A 19,138-nucleotide genomic window follows, 5' to 3' on the forward strand; every position below is an offset into this window, starting at 1 on the left:
TGACTTACCTAATATACCACCATCATTTCCTTCTCCAAAATTGTCATCCTTATATTGGTCTTCATATTCTAAATGGTTTATCTTCTCATTCAGATTGCTGGTGCTCTGTTCAGGCTCTAATAGGAGGTTAGAAGCACCAGTGCTCACTAACATGTCATCATCCTCGAAAGCGCTACCTTCTCTCATTATTTCACGATCATCCATTCCAAAGTCACCTAAACAAATTTTAGTTGGTCATTAGTTGAAAAAAAGTTAGAAACATCACCGAATCAAAAGAAAATGGCTAATGATTTATTTTAATTATAATGTCACATTTGCTTACTGAAGTCTTATTTATCTTTGAATATTAAAACATCTAGTTTAAACTTTAAATCTTTATCATATTTCATAAACTGATTCTGGTGCATAATGAGAAAATTCAAATATAAGATCCAAATTTAGGTTACCCTAAATATATTACATAACATAATTTTAACATTATAGCTAGTGGCTAATGATTTGTTTCTCTATTACCAAAATCATTTTCTTGTAGAATACTGATGTTTCCAACTTCTTCTCTCATGGTTATTTCTTCCACTCTACTCTGGTTCAGGCTGAACTGCTGGGCCACATCGATGTCACTTTAAGAGAATTTCAAATACAATGTAGTCTCAAGTCTCATTGTAATGTATTTATAAGGGAACACACATCTCAATTCTTTATATAAGCAAGAAAAAAAACCATACATACAACCTATGGAGCCTAAATATTTAATATTAAATAAATACAATCCAAGAATCTAAATGATGTGGAAGTTAATTTGTATTTAAATTTTAAAACTGTTAATGACCAGCAAGCAAAATATAATATGTTGAAATCACTACATAAGGCAACATGGTATACAGTGCAAAAACTTAGGCATGGGTTTTCATCAGGGCCCTGCAACTTACAGGCTATGTGAACACTGAAGTTACTGTCTTTTCTGAGACTGTTTAGTACAAATGTGGAATACCATCGACCAAATTCAGAATGTAAATACTTCCAAACAAATCACCAGGTTTGTTCAGCAAATAAATGGCAAGGACAAACACACAAAAAACATGTAGCTCTGTTACAGGTTCTTACGAGAGACTTCTGAGACATACCAACCAAATGCAGGCTGGAAACTCTGTACAGACCGTAGCTGAAACAAAGCAGGGCGGGGGGAGCCTAAGCGTCAACTGGGGGCATTTCACTGCTGATTGTATATTATATTAAAGAATTATTGTAATTTAAAAAAACCTGTGGTAGTGTTATGGCTTTGTTTTAAAAATTCCTTGCCTCTAAAGAGATACATTCCAAGGTATTTACAGATGAAATAAAGTATTTGTTATTTGCTTTAAAATAATCCATTGTTAGAAGGTCAATTGGGGAAATACAGCTGAGACCTTGAGCAACGTGGGATTTAGGGATTTTGACCCTGAAGTCAAAAATCCACATATAACTTTACAGACAGCCCTCTGTAACTGTGGTTCTGCATCTACTAATTCAACCAACCTCAGACTGTGTAGTACTGTAGCATGTATTTAGTGAAAAAAAATCTGCACATAAGTAGACCCTCCCAGGTGAAACCTAAGGGCCAATGGTACACATGAAATAAAACTGGCAATATATTGATAATGAAAGAAGCTGGACGATCAGCTTCATAATATTTACTGGGGTTCATAATATTTACTAATCTCTCCACTGTTTAGCTATGTTAAAAAATTCCACCATAAAAATATTTTAAAAATAAAATAGTATAAAGAAAGGGAGGAAAAAGTAAAGCAACCAAATAGTGCCTAGCACTAATTAACACAATTAATGCAAAATAAATCATAAATTTACTCCTATAAATTAAAAGTCAAAGATCATTTTTTAAAAGAGCAGACAAATTTGTCAAAAAATAAATGGGGATTGGTGTAGAGGTTTTCTCGGATAACTGTGCTACTCAGTCACTTGGAAAATGACAGTCACTTCCCTGTCATGGTAATCATAGCTGAATTCTGAAGACTTGAGAAGAGGGAAACATACCACAGTATTCTGCTGTAATGGCCATCTCTGTACAACTTTCTCTTCTTAAATGTTGTGTGACAATGACCCTTTCTTGCTCTTTATAGAAAGTTATCTCATATGTTTATTAAAAAAAGAAAAGAACAAAAATTGTGGCTGAGTATAGCTTGGCCAAGATGATAAACTGGTAGATGACTTTAGTATATACCTCTGAAAAAAAATCATGAAGCAACAGTTCAAGTTTTACTGATATCATTATGTAAAGCAAACAGCTAGACTGCCGTTCAGTTTACACAATGGCCTAAGCAAATCAGAATTCTCTTAGCTGTGTTAAAGCTGGCATCTTCTACATGATCTTACAGAAGAAACACTTCTAGGTTATGTTTCATATTTATATACTACCCTAAATGAAAGCACATGCATTCTAGCTACATGTTAACGCAATGTCAAAACATCCCAAGAAAACTATGCATTTGTAAGCCAATAATGTTTTTTGTACCCCAAGTAAAAAAAAAAAAAAAAAAAAAAGAAGAGACAGAGAGAGAGAGAGAGACATACTCTAAGTCAGGCAATGGCTGATCAAAATCATGAAATTCTTCAGGTAAAGTAATAGCATTGTAAGCAGCTTCTCGATTTTCCTCAGGCAGGTCAACAACACCTGGAAAAGAAACGGTAAGCTTGAAGACCTGTGGCTACACCAAAGATTATCAAGGGGTCAAGGAAGGTAAAGTCAGTATAGGGAGGGAGGGAGACACAAAAGGGAAGAGATATGGGGACATATGTATATGTATAACTAATTCACTTTGTTATAAAGCAGAAACTAACACAAGATGTTAAAAAAAAAAAAAGTCAGTATAATTTCTTAAGGTTATATTCCAGAAGGGTTGATAATATTTGCAAAGTACCATTGAAGCTCAAGTACTTTTGTTTTTTTAATAATCATTAGCCACATTACTTGTGTTAAAAGAGGTCAAAGCACTAATTATGCATTAAACTGAGAAGTCTTTAAAAGGACGTATCAACAAGTAAATACATATTAATAACAGTTTTCTAAATAAGCATGAAATTTATGAGGAAAAGGAATGACTGCAAAAAAAATACCCCAAATGTTAAGAGGAACTGGTTATTTTAGGAAAGTGGGATTAAATTATTTCAATTTTCTTTACATTTTCCCCTATATTTTTCAAGTGGTCTGTAATAAAAATGCATTGCTTTAGAAGATAAAAAGAAACAAAACATGTTATTTAAGCAAAATACACTTAGTAGCCACATATAAGAAATCATCGGCCTCTGCCTAAAGTGTCATGGCCCCCGCCTAAATATTTTACTTTTAACCAAATCTTAGATCTCAAAGATTTCACTATTTATATATTAAAATAAATGGAAGTATAAGAATATAACAACAGTAGAAATTACGGTATAAGGCATCTCTCCTACACATTAGGATTATTTTAATCAGAATAAAATGTTGTCAAGGCTTTAAAAAATTATACAGTAGTAATTATGCAGGTGCAAGTTTGGTTGCTAGAGTCCAATTTAGAATCAACTATTACCTAAAACAAAACAACAACGAAGAACTATAGAGAACATTTAATAAAGTCTCAACAACTTAAGCTAAAAGTAAATTTGATTTTAAGACTACACTAAGGGCTTCCCTGGTGGCGCAGTGGTTGAGTCTGCCTGCCGATGCAGGGGACACAGGTTCGTGCCCCGGTCTGGGAAGATCCCACATGCCGCGGAGCGGCTGGGCCCGTGAGCCATGGCCGCTGAGCCTGCGTGTCCGGAGCCTGTGCTCCGCAACGGGAGAGGCCACAACGGTGAGAGGCCCGCGTACCGCAAAAAAAAAAAAAAAATACACTAAAATTATTCAGGAGAAAATTAAAATTCTAATATTTTCTTTCCTGAGCTTTTTAAAAATCACAGAACAATTAGTTTTCCACACTTCAACCTCTGATGATTGCTGAAAAAGGGGTTAAAAGAAAAAGGCAACTCCAAAGGATTAACAAAAAAGGTGTAACTGTCATAATTCCATATGTAGAACAAAAATAAAATCGGTTTTCTCCCTTGAAACACTGCCTCTCTAAGCTCTGCCCCGTTTTTAAGGGGTTCCCTGTACTGCAATTAAAACAAACTACGCTCATCTAGCATATCTGCTTAGCAGTTTTTAAACTAAACGTGATTAACTCCAAAGTTAAAAACAAAACAAAAAAGTCAACAATACCTGGCCGAAAAGCCATCTTTATCTTAATGAATGCTTCATTACAGTCTGCCAGGAGATATTTGGCTTTTCTGTGATAGATTCGAACTACTCCCAGTAAGAGATGTCCTGACGTTCGGAGTGCCATCTTCACCTGTGAATTAACATTACTCTAATTTATAAAGTTAATTTTCTGGATTTAGAGACTACTTCAAAGCTTGTATGTTGTGCAATTCATAGGCAATTTATATCTCTCCATACTTTTAACCATTCATCTGAAGTTACCTCACAATCATGTATATTTTATTTCTCACTGCCTTTACCTGTAAATTTCCTGAGTATACCCAAAGAAAAGACTGGCAGAAATTCATGAATGAATATAGATGTGAAGGTAGCTATGAAGCAAGTATTAAGGCAATCCATGAACTGCTGTCATTAGCACATTAAGAAGTATGTGGCACTTTTGGTTGCCAATCTAGAGTCATTGCTCCTTGCTGGCTAACTGAACTCTGATTTTATTTGGGAAGTGAAATGTCCCCAGTCTTGAAGGATGACTGTCTCATTCTTCTCTGTTGGTGCTTGTTTTTGAGCGGGCATGTAACCCAGTTCAGCCAACGAGAAGTGTCAAGTAGGTCAGAGAATTTCTGAGAAAGATTTTCCCAATTAAAACAAAACAAAACAACGAACACCCCTCCCTTCCTTCTCCCCTTCCTGCACTGTGAGTAGGTGGGGCCTGTAGCTGCCTGCAGTACCCCCGTAACTGCAAGGCCGTCTGCATGAGGACAAGAAGCCACTAAACTAAGAAAGGTGAGTCCTTGGATGACATCTTTGAACTGCTGAACCTAGATCTTCCTACTTCTAAACTTCTAGTTAAATAAGACTGTTAATTTCCTTATTGTTTAAGCCACTTTTCACTGAGTTTTTATTACCTGACTGGAAAGCATACTAACTGATAAAGGATAATGGTATCCATCTTTCTTCACAAGAAAATACATTCCTCAGCCTGTATTTTATCAAGGTAGATCTTGATCAGTGCTTAGGGGGATCCAGTGTGTGGGATGAGACAGAGTAGTTGGAAAAGAATGAGAGAAGTAAATACCCAATCTAAATAGAATGATTCAAAATTCCTCTGGTTATAATAAGAATTTTTTTTTTTTAAGAACAAGAAAACATGAGCTCAACTTTACCAGATTGTTTTCCAGATAACACCATAAAAACATCAAATTTTTAAGTAGCAAAGAAAGCTGTTAAATATTTGCTTAAAGTTTAAATTAAATTATGCTTAGTACACTATGTTACTTATAACTTACAAATACAATGTGTTGTTTTATTTAATATGGGTATTCTCTATAGCAGTCTAGAATCCTATTTACAATAACTCAGGCTCTATATTTATGGTCACATCTCATAACAGCATAAATTATAAATTTACTGTTATAAATTCTTAAGTATCTGAAACTATAATAAATTTATAACTAAATCTAGGACTTATCTGATGATGAATCCCTGATATGAAAAATAATACCCAATTAAAATACTGCTCATAATGGAAAATGAGAATCTCCCTTTATGGTGTAGTCTTAGGAAATTTCAAATTACTGCTGACTGCACCTTCACCTAAGAAAAAAGGAGGGAAAAAAACCCCAATCTTGGCATGCCATTATCTTGTCCAGAATTAGCAACTTTTAAAAGGTGGTGTTTAGGGCTTCCCTGGTGGCGCAGTGGTTGAGAGTCTGCCTGCCGATGCAGGGGACACGGGTTCGTGCCCCGGTCTGGGAAGATCCCACATGCCGCGGAGCGGCTGGGCCCGTGAGCCATGGCCGCTGAGCCTGCGCGTCCGGAGCCTGTCCTCCGCAACGGGAGAGGCCACAACAGTGAGAGGCCCGCGTAACGCATAAAAAAAAAAAAAAGGTGGTGTTTAAACAAAAACATGGAGATACAGAGAAGAGAGTAGTGGTTACCTTAGGAGAAGGGTATGGGGGAAAGGCAAAATGGCTAAAGGGGATCAACTGTATGGTAATGGATGAAAACTAAATTTTTGGTGGTGAGCACACTGTGGGGTATACAGAAGTAGAAATATAAAACCTATATAATGTTATAAATCAATGTTACCTCAAAGTAAATTTCTTAAAAACGCAGATAATAAAGTAGTCACCTCATTAAATAAAAAGGTGGTGTTTGGGCTAAGTCTTTCTTTCTGGATTAGTTTGGTTCAGAGTTCAGTCCCGGAATAGGTAAAATGAGGTGTGGCATTTTTGCTGTTGAACTAGCTCATGTTAAGAGTGGAGGTATAATCAAGAACACAGGCTATACATCCAAGGAAAACTCTGATCTGCAGGGATTTAAGAGGGGCTGTTCCAACCAGAGACTGAGAGGGGAAGGGGGGAGAGAGAACGCATGCAGCTGCAAGGAGCAATTTGCCTGCCACTTGTTCTAAACGACTAAACCAACATTTCACCACAAGAACTGCACAACAAAAGCAGACATTAGAAATTTTCAGGTCAGCTCACCCTGTGGAGATATCTATTGTGATATATTCTATCACAATAAAACAAAATCAATCAATCAAATAAAAACACACTTAGAGATGGTTTTTAAAGTTGTAGTGTCCCTAATGGGGTACAAAGTACTCTGCACATATTATGAAAAAGTTTGTTATCCTTTTAAGCCAAATCACCCTCAATACTTGCTTATGGATGTTAAAGATTAGCCACACATATCAATTTCAAGAAAAGAGTTCAATTTCTCCTTTCTCCATTCACCTAACTGAGTAAGCAGACCTATAAAAAGAAAATATCATCTCAAACAATTCGACCAGCAGTGCACACTGGTGCAATTTCCCCACAGAACAACTGTTAATGCACATCAGAAATCTTAAAATAAGTATATCACCTGCTCCAATGATTATATTCCTAAACATCAACATTAAGGAAAGACAGAGAACAAAAGATTTTACAAGTAACAGTTACTAAATGGCTGTTTTTTAAAAAGAAGAAAACAAAAACTTGTAATCCTACCACCTAGAGAAACCTTTAGTAATATTTTAATATGCCTTCTAGGCTTTTATATATGCATAAACACAATTTTTCTTTTTGTGTGCATGTGTACACAAAAAACTGTATTATATTGTTTTGTAATGAGCCTGCAGCCCGGAAAAGCTCTGTTCAGGGCATTATCATAATTTTTAATGGTTGCATTATACAGACCAGAGGAATTAAATTCAAAAAATTTGGAAAAAATATGGATTATTTCCCTCCCTCCCAAAAGAAGCTGGTCAAACAAATCATACACAATCAAAATGATAAATTTCAGGTCCATAATCCTTTATATGAAGTCCTAGGGGCCAAATGTGTTTTGGAATTCAGAGCTTTTTGAATATTATAAAGGTAATGCAGTGCACATGCCGTTTATTACAACATTCCCAAGAGTGTCTGCAGCAGCTCCCCATAACCATACACATTAGTATTTCTACAGTGAATTTATGAAAACACAAATGACCTCACTTCAATTTTGGTCAAGTTGTGTTTCTGGGTTTTTTTGTGTATTTAAGTTCTGTGGGTAAAAGACTATGACAATGTACAATGCAACCATTAAAAATGATGGCAGAGTTATGAACAGAGCTTTTCCCGAATGCAGTCCTGTTACAAAACTTACAGTGCAGGTTTTTTATACATGCATAAAAAAGGAGAAAAATTACATGTATAACACATGCACCCATAAAAGTCTAGAAGACATAGCAAAATACTAAAGATTTCTCTAGGTGGTACAACTACAGGTCACTTATTTTCCCGTTTGTAAAGTCTTCTAATTAGTATTGTCTTAGAAATAACATAATAGAAACATCTTTAACACCAATAAATTCTACACTATAACTCTAAAACCAGTTGAATTTCCATACACAGATAGAAATTTTATAATTTACTCTAATTCCAAATACAAACTTTCACTTCTCTCCTGTGAAACATTTATTTTCCCAGAAAACTTTTCTGAACAAGTCTCTGCTACATCCCACCTTTATTCCTGGGATCCCCTTGCTCCTTCAGCAGTAAAGAACTACTCTTATTTAACACACTATACCAGCATTGTCCAAACTGTTAATTCTAAGAGGAGCTCCCAAGGCTGATCCAGGGAGCTGCAATCTGGAATGCTTTCAAAATAGGAAAACTGGTACATGTATGTGTGTATGCATATGCATAAATACAAAGCCCAGGAAAGGACCTTTAAAACACAGATGTGGTATGTGTGTGTATGTGAATATATAAAAATTATATTCAAGGACTATACCTTTATTTTGAGATTAGCCCTTCATACATTTTTAAAGTCATCCTGTCTGTTCCTCAATGAAATGCTCATGATGTTAGTAGCTATAATTGTGACTGTTTGTTTGAATGGTATTTCCTTGGCAACACAAAAAACACATATTAAGTCATACTATTTGTGAAATACAAGGGTGGAAACCACTGCTTCAGAAGTTTCAGAGGATATCAATAAAATCTCCTCTAGAAACAGAGTAGTAAGCAAGGCAGATAAGGTAAGGACATTCATGAGGCTTCCATTCTAGGGGAACACAGTAATTAAATATTTAGGGAAAGATGGCCAAGTACAAAAGTTCTAGATGGGGAAAAGTTCTGGTATCTTCAAGAAACAGCAAGTAGGCCTGGGAGGCTGAGGTGGAGCAAGTGTTCTGGATACTATTTGCTACGTGGATAAAGTATCAATAGTTAGATCTGGCCCCTGCAACATTTTCTAATTAGTGGGTCCTTATTTTGAAAACTTTGTAAATTCCTCAATCAGGAATACCTATACACATATTTAGTATAAAAAACATCTAGAAAGTTAAATATAAAATATTTGGGTACTGCCCGACCATGCTTATCTGCCATTGAAAGAGGCAAATGAAGATATCTGTGTACTCAACAGAATTTTTAAAGAGAAGAGTATCAAATTGAAACTCTGGCTATGGATTTTCTTTACCTCCAATATACATCGGTGCCTACCTAAGAAGCTGTTTTTATAGAATTCTATTTCACACATCAATGAACAATCAACAAAGTGAATAAAAATATCAACATCAAACATACCTTCGGTGAGATGATACTCTCCACACTGCTCTCTAAATTACACTCAAACACATGGGCTTTGGTTAGCTTCTTATCCCAGTGGGCCGCTAGCCAAATTTTGGCCAGAGGCCCTCTTTTACTGAGGACAAAATGTGCGTAGAACATTGTTCTGGTTGACTATGAAACAGGAGGAAACCTGAAGGGGACAAAAAGTTAATGCAAACAACACCACATGAGAACTGAATTATTTATCAAGACATACAAGAAACCTGAAAATAAAAGTCTCCTATTCTTCTAAATATGAAAACTATGAAAGGCTTGAGTGAAGTATAGTATGCATATAAAAAAACAATCTATTGTTTAATTTTGAGAAGGTAAGAAAAGATCCCCCCAAATGCTAAGCTGAAAGGAAAGGGGACAAGTCAGGTCACTTCCATGCCCTATTGTCATCTTAAAAGTGCTAGTTTGGTTTTTTTCCTTTAAGTAAAAACTGTCTTCAGAAAACTCTTCTTTTTGAAGTTCCATCAAGTGTTAATTCCATTCCTATCCTGATTACTAATTGTAAAAATAAGTCTGCTTCTGGCCAAAAGCCAGAAAATATATTCTTCATGACAAGAAAAGAATGTCCAAGAAGAAAAACACTCAGGCACAGATATTAATCAATGAGGAAATTTCCATGTTTAGAACCCCATTAAAAACTGAGATTCTTAGCTAAATGCATTATATCATAATTGCTACCTCATGACAAGCATTTCATATTTCACCAAGCAGATAAGTAAGTGGGTTGGCCCCATTTTACAGGTAAGCAGTTTTCAAAAGCTGAGCGTTAAAAAGATGAAGCATTGTATAGTTTTCTCAACTCAGGAATCTGGAAAGCACTTGATTACTAAATTCAGGACAATGATACAGTATACAATTTAACTCATGACTGAAATAGTCTTAGTAGAAACACAAGTATGTTATTCTTTTATTTTCCTTTTAGTAACCTAATGTATTAATACCTAAGAAAAAAAAAGGCAGCCTGCAAAACTCCAGCTTGGAGAGCATGTGAACGGTGTAAAAAGATAATTTCCTTTATATCATGTATTTTCCCTTTTCCACAGAAAACTTTAGAAAATCTATTTTGCCAACTGAATTTTTTCTGAAATGTCCGTAACACTAAAAAAAGGTAAGTCATGCTTTTACAGAAAGAAACTCAAGCACACCCAAAACACATGAAAACTAATTAAAATTTAAAAACTTTAAAATTTATGTCACACCTATCCCTTGCTCCCTACCATTCCTAAGTCCTGGCAACCACCGCTCTGTTCTTTACTCAAATTTTATCATTTTGAGAATGTTATATAAACGGAATCATACAGTATGTGACTTTTGGGAACAGCTTCTTGGATTCAGCATCATGATACAAATTCATCCAAGTGTTTGTTGCATGTCTTAACAGTATGTTCCCTTTCATTGCTGAGCAGCATTCCATGGGGGTGGTTATAGTACCACAATTTGCTTAGCCATTTACCTATTGAAGGACATTCGGTTGTTTCCAGTTTTTGGCTATTTCAAATAAAGCTACTGTAAATATTAGTGTACACAGACTTGGTGAATGTTAATTTTTCATTTTTCCAAGACAAATGTTCTGTGGTGTTATTGGACAGCATGATAAGTGTTCCTTTAGCTTTTAAAGAAACTTTTAACACTGCTCCTATCAAAACTCTAATGAGGTTTTTTAATAGCTACTGACAAGATTTTTCTAAAACTCGTAAGGGAAGGCAAAAGACCCAGAATAGCTAAAAGTATTTTGAAAAAGAAAAATAAAGTGGGAAGAATCAGTCTACCCAATTTTAAGACTTATATAGCTACAACAGTCAATACTGTGTGAAGAGAAAGATACACAGATCAATCACAGATCAATGGAGCAGAGAACCCAGAAATAGATCCACACAATTAAGTCCAACTGATTTTTCACAAAGATGCAGAAGCAATTCAAAGAAGGAAGGTAGTCTTTTAGTCTTTGACAAATGGCGCTTGAGTGATCAGACATCACCCATAGGCCAAAAAAAAAAAAAGACCTCAACCCAAACCTCACACATTATATAAAAATTAAGTCAAAATAAATCACAGACTTAAATGTAAAACTATAAAATTTTAAGGAGAAAACCACAAAGGAACACCTTTGATATCTAAAGCTTGGTAAGAATTTTTAGACATTGTACCAAAAACATGTCCTATAAAGGAAAAGAACCTAACATGAAGGAGCCCACTGAGGATGCAAAGACAAGACAGAAGATGGGAAAAAATACTTGCAAACCACATATCTGAAAAGGACCTGGATCCAGAATATATAAAGAACTCTCAAAACTAAAAGAGTTGAAAAAAAAAAAAATCCAACTAGAAATGGGCAAAAAAAAGAAAAAAGGACATTTCAAGGAAGAGAATATAGCAATGGCAAATTAAAAACAAGAAAGATGTTCAGCATCACTAGTCATTAGGAAAATGCAAATTAAGACCCAATAAGATATCACTGCACACCTCTTATAGGAGCTAAAATAAAACATAATGGCAACAGGAAGCAAATGCTGGTGGGGATACAGAGACGCTGCCATTTCTCATACACTGCTATTGGGAATGCACAATTTCTTTTGAATTAGCTTAAGAAAAAAGACCCAGAGTAAGTTAACTTGAATTTTCATGTTTTTACAAAGGGACTGTAAATTTTAAACAAGAAGTTTGCTTACTGTACTTTCAATTAAAAACTATACTCATTCTTTCCAATAAGGTACAGAAAATACATACATATTAGTTAATGTATCCCAGGCAAGAGATTTTATGCCTGTCAAAAATGTTTGGGAGAGGGCTTCCCTGGTGGTGCAGTGGTTGAGAGTCCACCTGCCGATGCAGGGGACACGGGTTCGGGCCCCGGTCCGGGAAGATCCCACATGCCGCAGAGCGGCTGGGCCCGTGAGCCATGGCCGCTGAGCCTGCACGTCCAGAGCCTGTGCTCCGCAACGGGAGAGGCCCACGCACCACACACAAAAAAAAAAAGTTTGGGAGGGTGGTGCAAGAGTAATTCAGTCAGGTTTGCCTCATCTCCAGTTTCCATCACTTAATGGAATTTTCAATCTCTGAACCAGATGCTTCCAGGGGATCATTAATTCACACTAGGAAAATTTTCTCTGAAGAAAAAAATAAAATAGGCTTCATCAACTGCCTAATGATGTGAACTTTTTCTCTCAAATGTGGAGTTAAGAAAAGAACTAAGGAATACTAAACTAGGAAGAATTCGGATCAAATGCTCTAAGGTAAAAGCATTAAATAACAACACCTCAAGTGCACCTTCTATTCCACTGAGCAGATCAAAATTTGCTTCCTATAATCAAAGAGAGCCTCCTATGTTGCAGCGCTTCTACTTCAAGCCTTAAAGTTTGTTAGCATAAAAATTAAGCTGCCTCTACAGCATTATAAATATAATCTACAGGATTTTGTAGAAATCCAATATAGCTCTATGTTCTCAGAAATACAATCACTGTCATACACAATAAGCTCCAAGTATCACTATAGAAGATAGTCATGTTCCAAATAAGTAAAAAAAACTCTTACTATTTGGCTCCTAGAATACTCCCTGCTGCGTGTCAACTACTAAATAAGTGTTTAATGAACAAGGAAATGAAATACACCAAGTGATCTCATAATTGATACATGTAAAAAATTCTGGAAATTTTAGAAATTGACACTGGCACGTCTCAACAGGTGTCAGCAGTTCATGGCCAGCACTTCAGCTGCTAGTCAAGAGTACCATGCCTAAAATATCCCAGCTATGCCCAGGCAGAGATTCCTAAACGGATGCTTTCTTGGCATTGGATGGGGAGTAACTAAAGCGGAGTGGTGCTAAAATTAATCTGGGAAACAATTAGCAAGAGGAAATCACCTTAATAACTAAAGGAAGCCTGATGTACAGCAGTGGGTCAACTATTGGCTTGAACCTAAATAATAAAGTGTAATCATTGTTGCCTTTTAAACCATTTTTTTCCCTTAGTAATACCAAACCTTTAACCAATCTTTAAAGAAGATTGGTTGAAAGTTTTAAAGATTCTAAATTTTGCTAATTCTTTACAAAAGATCTTAGCAGAAAGTCTGCACTTGGTCAAAAAGCACAGCTTACCAATTTCATGATTGCTCAATTTTTTTCTAAAGCAGCAAACAACTTTTAAAAATTGATCCTAAAAAGTAATTTAAATCTGATGTGAAATGACAGACTGATAATTTAGAACATATTCAGGAACGCAAAAATGGCGATTTCTTTAAGATGTTTCTAAAAAACCAAAGTCAAATTATAGCTCATGATTCTACAATGATGTTAAATCATTATAATATTTCACTCATCTGTTAAAAAGCAGGGCAGGATACTGGCTGCATAAATTGGTATGACCTCTTTGAAGGGCAATGTGGCAACATCTCATACTTTCCAGCAAGAAACTGCACTTCCAGTAATAAACCAAAAGTATATTTGAGGATGTATAATAACAATAAAAAAAAAACTTACTAAGCTCTAAGTATTTTATGTGTCCATCCTCTTCGTGATAGTCTTAGAAGATAAATACTGGCCCATTTTACAAACCAGGAAAAGGAGAAAAGGAGAGGATGAGGAATGTGGCAAAGGTCACCAGCATTTAATGTGAGTGGAACTTGAACTTCAGAGCCCACAAGTCTAACTAAACACTATGTTGCCTTGCCAGCATGACTTTTAATAGCAAAGTATCAGAAATAACCTACCTAGTCCTTAATAAGTGACTTTTAGCAAATTAATACAATCATACAATAGAATTCCCATGCACTCTTAAACAATGATAAAAGAGAGCTCTCTCTATACATGTATACAAACATGCACTTGCATGAGCCAAAAATATCTATGGAGTGCAAACAAAACTGATGACACCGGTCACCTTTGGAACCTGTGTCCAGTGAGAAAGTGAGGACTACCCTTCTGTACTGTTGGACTTTTTTTCTTGTGTAACTTATGGCATACACAAACGTCATCTATTCAAAGTAAAAACAATTATTTTGGGAGTGCTTTGCCAGTAACTAGCATGTTAAGCTGCTTAATCTGTGTAGTTCACTTTCCCTAACTATAAAAAACTGGAAGGTGGAAATTCAGTGATAACTAACCTTAGAAAACATCAACATCGAACTCAGATAAGAATGGAACCATCTCTCTGGGGGTGCTTGGGGAGTGTCTCAGGGACAGAAGGTATTTCCAACCCTGCACCCTAGAGCTCCCCTCCCTTTTGATACTAATGTTCTTTGAAGAAGAGTTTTACAATCGGACAGTCCTTGGTTCAAACTCAGCTCCCTCCACAGTTGTTTTGTAAGGGTTAAAAGTGAATTAACATCTGAGTCTTAGCCTTCTCATCTATAAAATGGGGATGTTTCCCGAACAGTATTATGAGAATTAAACAGAACATCATACCCAACACAATGCCACTATAGACACAAATAGTTACTTTGGAAAAAAAATCTCCCACAGAGCACATACCAGCTATCATGATCATGCCTAACAATTCTGACATCACAACATTTAAACAAAACCCACAAAATCTTTATTTCTGATATTAGAAATTTCCCTTTGTACCAAACCATAAAGATAAAACTTCTGAGAATCTTTATGTTCCAATAAATAGGAACTCACCAGGAAAAAAATGCTCATCCTTAAGAAAAGTTAATCCTAGATTGTACTAATGCATTGCCTCTATAAACACAAGAAAGGTAAAAGCTATGCTCTATCAATGTAATTCTGACTTGTATACAAAAAGGTATTATGTCCGCTGAGTTATGCACTGCTGTCACCTCATCTACAAACTGGTAATAATTTAATCATTGGGTATGGCATACATCCTCATCAATGTCTTTTTAAAAGTAATTGATTAGTTGCTTCCAACATGAAACAAAGTAATTTAATGACTCTACAACTTAGGAAAGCTTCTCCAGCCTGTCTTCAACATTCCGCACAACCACACAGATCCCTGGCATTTACATTCGTTGGAAGAAAATGGGAATTTGTTTCTAGAATTCAATGATCATTCTAAACAATATATGGAGAGCAGATGTTAATTTTCGCTTGCAAAGGGAAGCCGATGAACAGTAGCCTTTACCAGAAACCCTTAAAAACTCAAGCGCGTTTTTGAACACTGAAAGCCTAACAAATCGTAAGGTGGCCAAACACTCCAGCGTTTCCCTCTTTCAAATTTGAAGAAGGCCGCTAAGTCTGGCAGCAGCACAGCTCGACAGTGTCACCCCACACTATCACAGCAGATCATTCTCAAAGCCTTTCTCAGCGAGGAAGGAGACACCAGGCATTTGTCAGAAACGCCCCCCCCCCCCCCCGCACCAAATACAACACTCAATATCCTCAATCGCTAGGAAAGCCAGGGAGGAAACCAATTATGCTAATTTCCTAAGAATCAGAGGCAACTTCCCTTGATCGCGTTTTCTATGGGTCTAGCCAATATTTGATATCTCCAGCGTAACCATTTTCCATTAAAAAAAAAAAAAACAAAAAACGGGGAAGGGGGAGCAGCACTGGTCCCTGGCGAGGGGCCCGCCCCGTCCTCCGGCCCCACCGTGGCCGCGATGGCAGGGCCCGCGTGTCTCCCACCCCCGCACCCACGCTCGGCGGATGGCTGCGACCCCTCGGAGCTGGCGTCGCGGGCGGCCAGCCCGCCGCCGCCGCCGCCGTCTCCCGCGTCTTCCCAGACAGCCATTTTCACCCGAAGAGTAGGCGGCCCGGTGCCCAGAGCGCGCTCGTTCAAACCTCCTCCTCGCCCTCCGGTGCCCAGAGCCGCGTCTCCCCGAGAGACCGACCGAGTAACTGCTTCTTTGGCCTTGGAAGAAACCTGAACCATTTGTTACCCAATAGACAATGATGCGGGCCCAGGCTGCGCGGGTCCCGGCCGAGGGTGGGCACCTGGGCAAGGGGCCTGGGCGGCGGCGCAGCGGTTCGGGAGCTCGGAGGGTGGCAGCACTGCCCCGACGCGGGGCGCAGGCAGTGCCGACGTCTCCCTCGCCCTCCCCCCCGCCCCTCCTCCGGAGTCCGGCTCCCCGACGGCAAGACGGCACGGAACGGGTGGGGGGAAGAGAGCCGGAGGAAAAGAAGGGGTCGGCCGACTATCTTACCTTGTTCTCCGCCGGGAGTTGGGCGGGCTGGGTGGCCTGGGGAGGGGAAAAGGGTCGGGGGAGGGGGCGGGGAAAGGGGGGGAGCCCTTGTGAGTTGTAGCTTCGGAGCTGCTCCCGCCGCCGCCACGGCCGCCGCCTCCTTCCCGATTCACTTAAACAAACAAGATGGCTGCCGTTACGCCGCGGCTCTTCCTGCCGCCCAAATCCTCGGTTCAAATCGGCAGGATGTTTACGGTCAAAATGGTACCTGTGCGCCTGCGCAGCCAGCCTAAGACCCAGAAGGAGCAACGCAGGCGCAGCGACCATTTCCTTTTCTTTGGAACCCGCCTTCTGGTTGAGCAGTCCCGAACTGAGCAAGCGCAAAGGTGATTCTCTTGCTAGAGGGTCTTCTAGCGTCGCGGAACTGGCAAGCGGCGCGCGCGCAGTGCTTGCCAAGGAAGCGCTGATTGGATGTAACTTTATTCTTGGGCTTGTTTTAAAGGGAAAAAAACCTGCCTTTGTGTAGTTTTGTGTGCCCCTTACATAAAAATTCATTTAAATGGTTCTGTAGCAACAAATGTAACATAAATCCCTTAAATAAGTTCTCTAAAATGTAGGGGTTCATTCATTCAGTCAACCTATATTTATAGACGGTCTTCTCTGAACCACATACTAAGATAGCTAGGGTCTGGGATATAATGACGATGTAGTGAGATAGTATCTGCCTATGTGCTATTACCCAAAGTACTTAATTTGATACAATGATCCAGCCCCTGTCTCCTGCCCCTCTTGCCCCTCTCTTCCTCACTGTGCTCCAGTCATCAAACCAAGAGAGCTCAAGAGTTTTGCACTCACTGTCCTCTGTGCTTAGAATAGTCTTGCATTTCCATCCCGTCTCCTTTTGTCTAATTCTTAATCTTACACTCTTAGCTCAAAAGTCACTTCCACAAGAGAGTCTTCCCTGATCCTCTGTATTATTGATATTTAGGATAACACTACTAATGTAAAAAAAAAAAAAAGGTCCCCATCCCGCCCCAAACTTAAGGGCTTTACAAAACGGCCCTGCCAATTTCTGCCTTTATGACCATGAGTAACAGCCTCTCTGTGCTTTCGGTTTCTCACCTGAGGATTGTTGTGAGGATTCATGAATACGTGTAGAAGCATTTGGAATGGTGCATGGCATGTTACAAGTAATCTAAGTCATTTTTATTACTATCTTCATTGTCATTATCACAATTGTTCTCCCCTATAAATTTTGTTTTTTCCCTAAAGAATGGCACCCCGAGCTAGACAAAATGCTCCTAGCCAGAGTAGAGGATAAGATTACCATCGTTTGATGTGGACACCTAGCAGTTTTAATCCAGCCCAGGTGTATGCTAGTTTTTCAACTGCCCTGGACCCTTCGAGGGTTTTAACACTATACAACACAGCTCACTTTTAACCTTCCTATGTTGTAGCAACAGGTGGATAAGAAAGTGGGCAGCCTTGTGCTCCACTTATTCTGTGTCACCTGATTTTTGCTTGGGGCAGGGTTTAACTCACAGGCTGGAGTCCATTAGCCAAGTGGTCATGGCAGCTGGAACTCAAAGCTTCATCAAGTGACTATCCTATTTTAATTGGGCAATTTTTTGTTTGTTTATTTGTTCTTTTCTTTTCTTTGTGTTTTTTTTTTTTTTTTTTTTTTTTTGCGGTACGCGGGCCTCTCACTGTTGTGGCCTCTCCCGTTGCAGAGCACAGGCTCCGGACGCGCAGGCTCAGCGGCCATGGCTCACGGGCCCAGCCGCTCAGCGGCATGTGGGATCTTCCCGGACCGGGGCACCAACCCGTGTCCCCTGCATCGGCAGGCGAACTCTCAACCACTGTGCCACCAGGGAAGCCCCCTTTGTTTTTTTAATGGGTACTTTAAGAGGCTGCCATTAAGGATAGTTGTTGAAATCCCAAGCTAAGTAGGGAAGGGGTGCAAGCACTTTTATTATTTTCATTGTGATTTCCCTCAACCAATAGAGATTAAATGTTTAAAACATTTAAATCCTTCCTGCTGGTGTGGCTTTTCATAAACTCAACTCTGGCAATTGTGTCATCATCTCCAAAAAACAAAAACAAAACCCACCCCCCAAAAACAAAGAAACAAAAACCCAACCAACCAAACAAACAAAAACACAGACTCACTCATTAACAAACTCTTTACAACAGAAAAATTCAATTTCTGCCAGTGAACGATTTAATTCAACACTTCGAAATAATTTAAGCGTATCAGCTACAAAGTGATCTAAAACTAATCGCCTGGGAAGAGTCTTGAGTCAGGTTAAGGATTACATGGATAAGACTACATTGCATGGTGAATCCTTCTTCATTGTTAATATTAAATTTCAGTTTAAATCTGTCTCTATTTCAAAATATGGTCAGATGAATATGCATTGCCACTTCCTGTCTTTCTTATATTACATTAGTTTTTAGAGTTTTTGTCAGTGGGACCACATACATTTCCTCTTAATTTGAATAAAAACAATTCTGTTTTACTAATTTCTAATAACAAATCTAACATTTAAATCAACAGCTTACTTTTTTATCTAAGACTTTTTTCCCTCTATCTTTGAAGGATGGTTATGAATATGGGCTTTGGGTTCAAATCCATCTCTTCTACTTCCCAGCTGTTTTACCATATGCAATTTATTATACTTAACTTCTCTGGGTTTTGATTTCTTTATCTACAAAAATGGAGGCCATACTC

The 19,138-nt window shown here is 38.1% G+C and overlaps 1 protein-coding gene across 2 annotated transcripts in view; it reads right to left on the bottom strand.

Annotated features, from left to right (window-relative positions):
- Nucleotides 1–16,614, bottom strand: part of RAD21 (RAD21 cohesin complex component) — a 28,310-nt gene extending 11,696 nt beyond the window's left edge. For both annotated transcript variants that reach the window (XM_032609846.1, XM_032609845.1), the window contains exons 1-6: nt 16,429–16,614; nt 9,289–9,463; nt 4,232–4,361; nt 2,569–2,668; nt 514–620; nt 9–215 (exon numbers count right to left, since the gene is read on the bottom strand). In XM_032609846.1, the coding sequence (XP_032465737.1) occupies nt 9–215; nt 514–620; nt 2,569–2,668; nt 4,232–4,361; nt 9,289–9,432 (688 nt within the window). In that variant the 5' untranslated portion in view covers nt 9,433–9,463; nt 16,429–16,614. The remainder of the gene's footprint in view (nt 1–8; nt 216–513; nt 621–2,568; nt 2,669–4,231; nt 4,362–9,288; nt 9,464–16,428) is intronic.
- Between the last annotated feature and the right edge of the window lie 2,524 nt (nt 16,615–19,138).

This window comes from Phocoena sinus, chromosome 17, assembly GCF_008692025.1.
Source record: "Phocoena sinus isolate mPhoSin1 chromosome 17, mPhoSin1.pri, whole genome shotgun sequence".
Lineage (NCBI taxonomy): Eukaryota > Metazoa > Chordata > Mammalia > Artiodactyla > Phocoenidae > Phocoena > Phocoena sinus.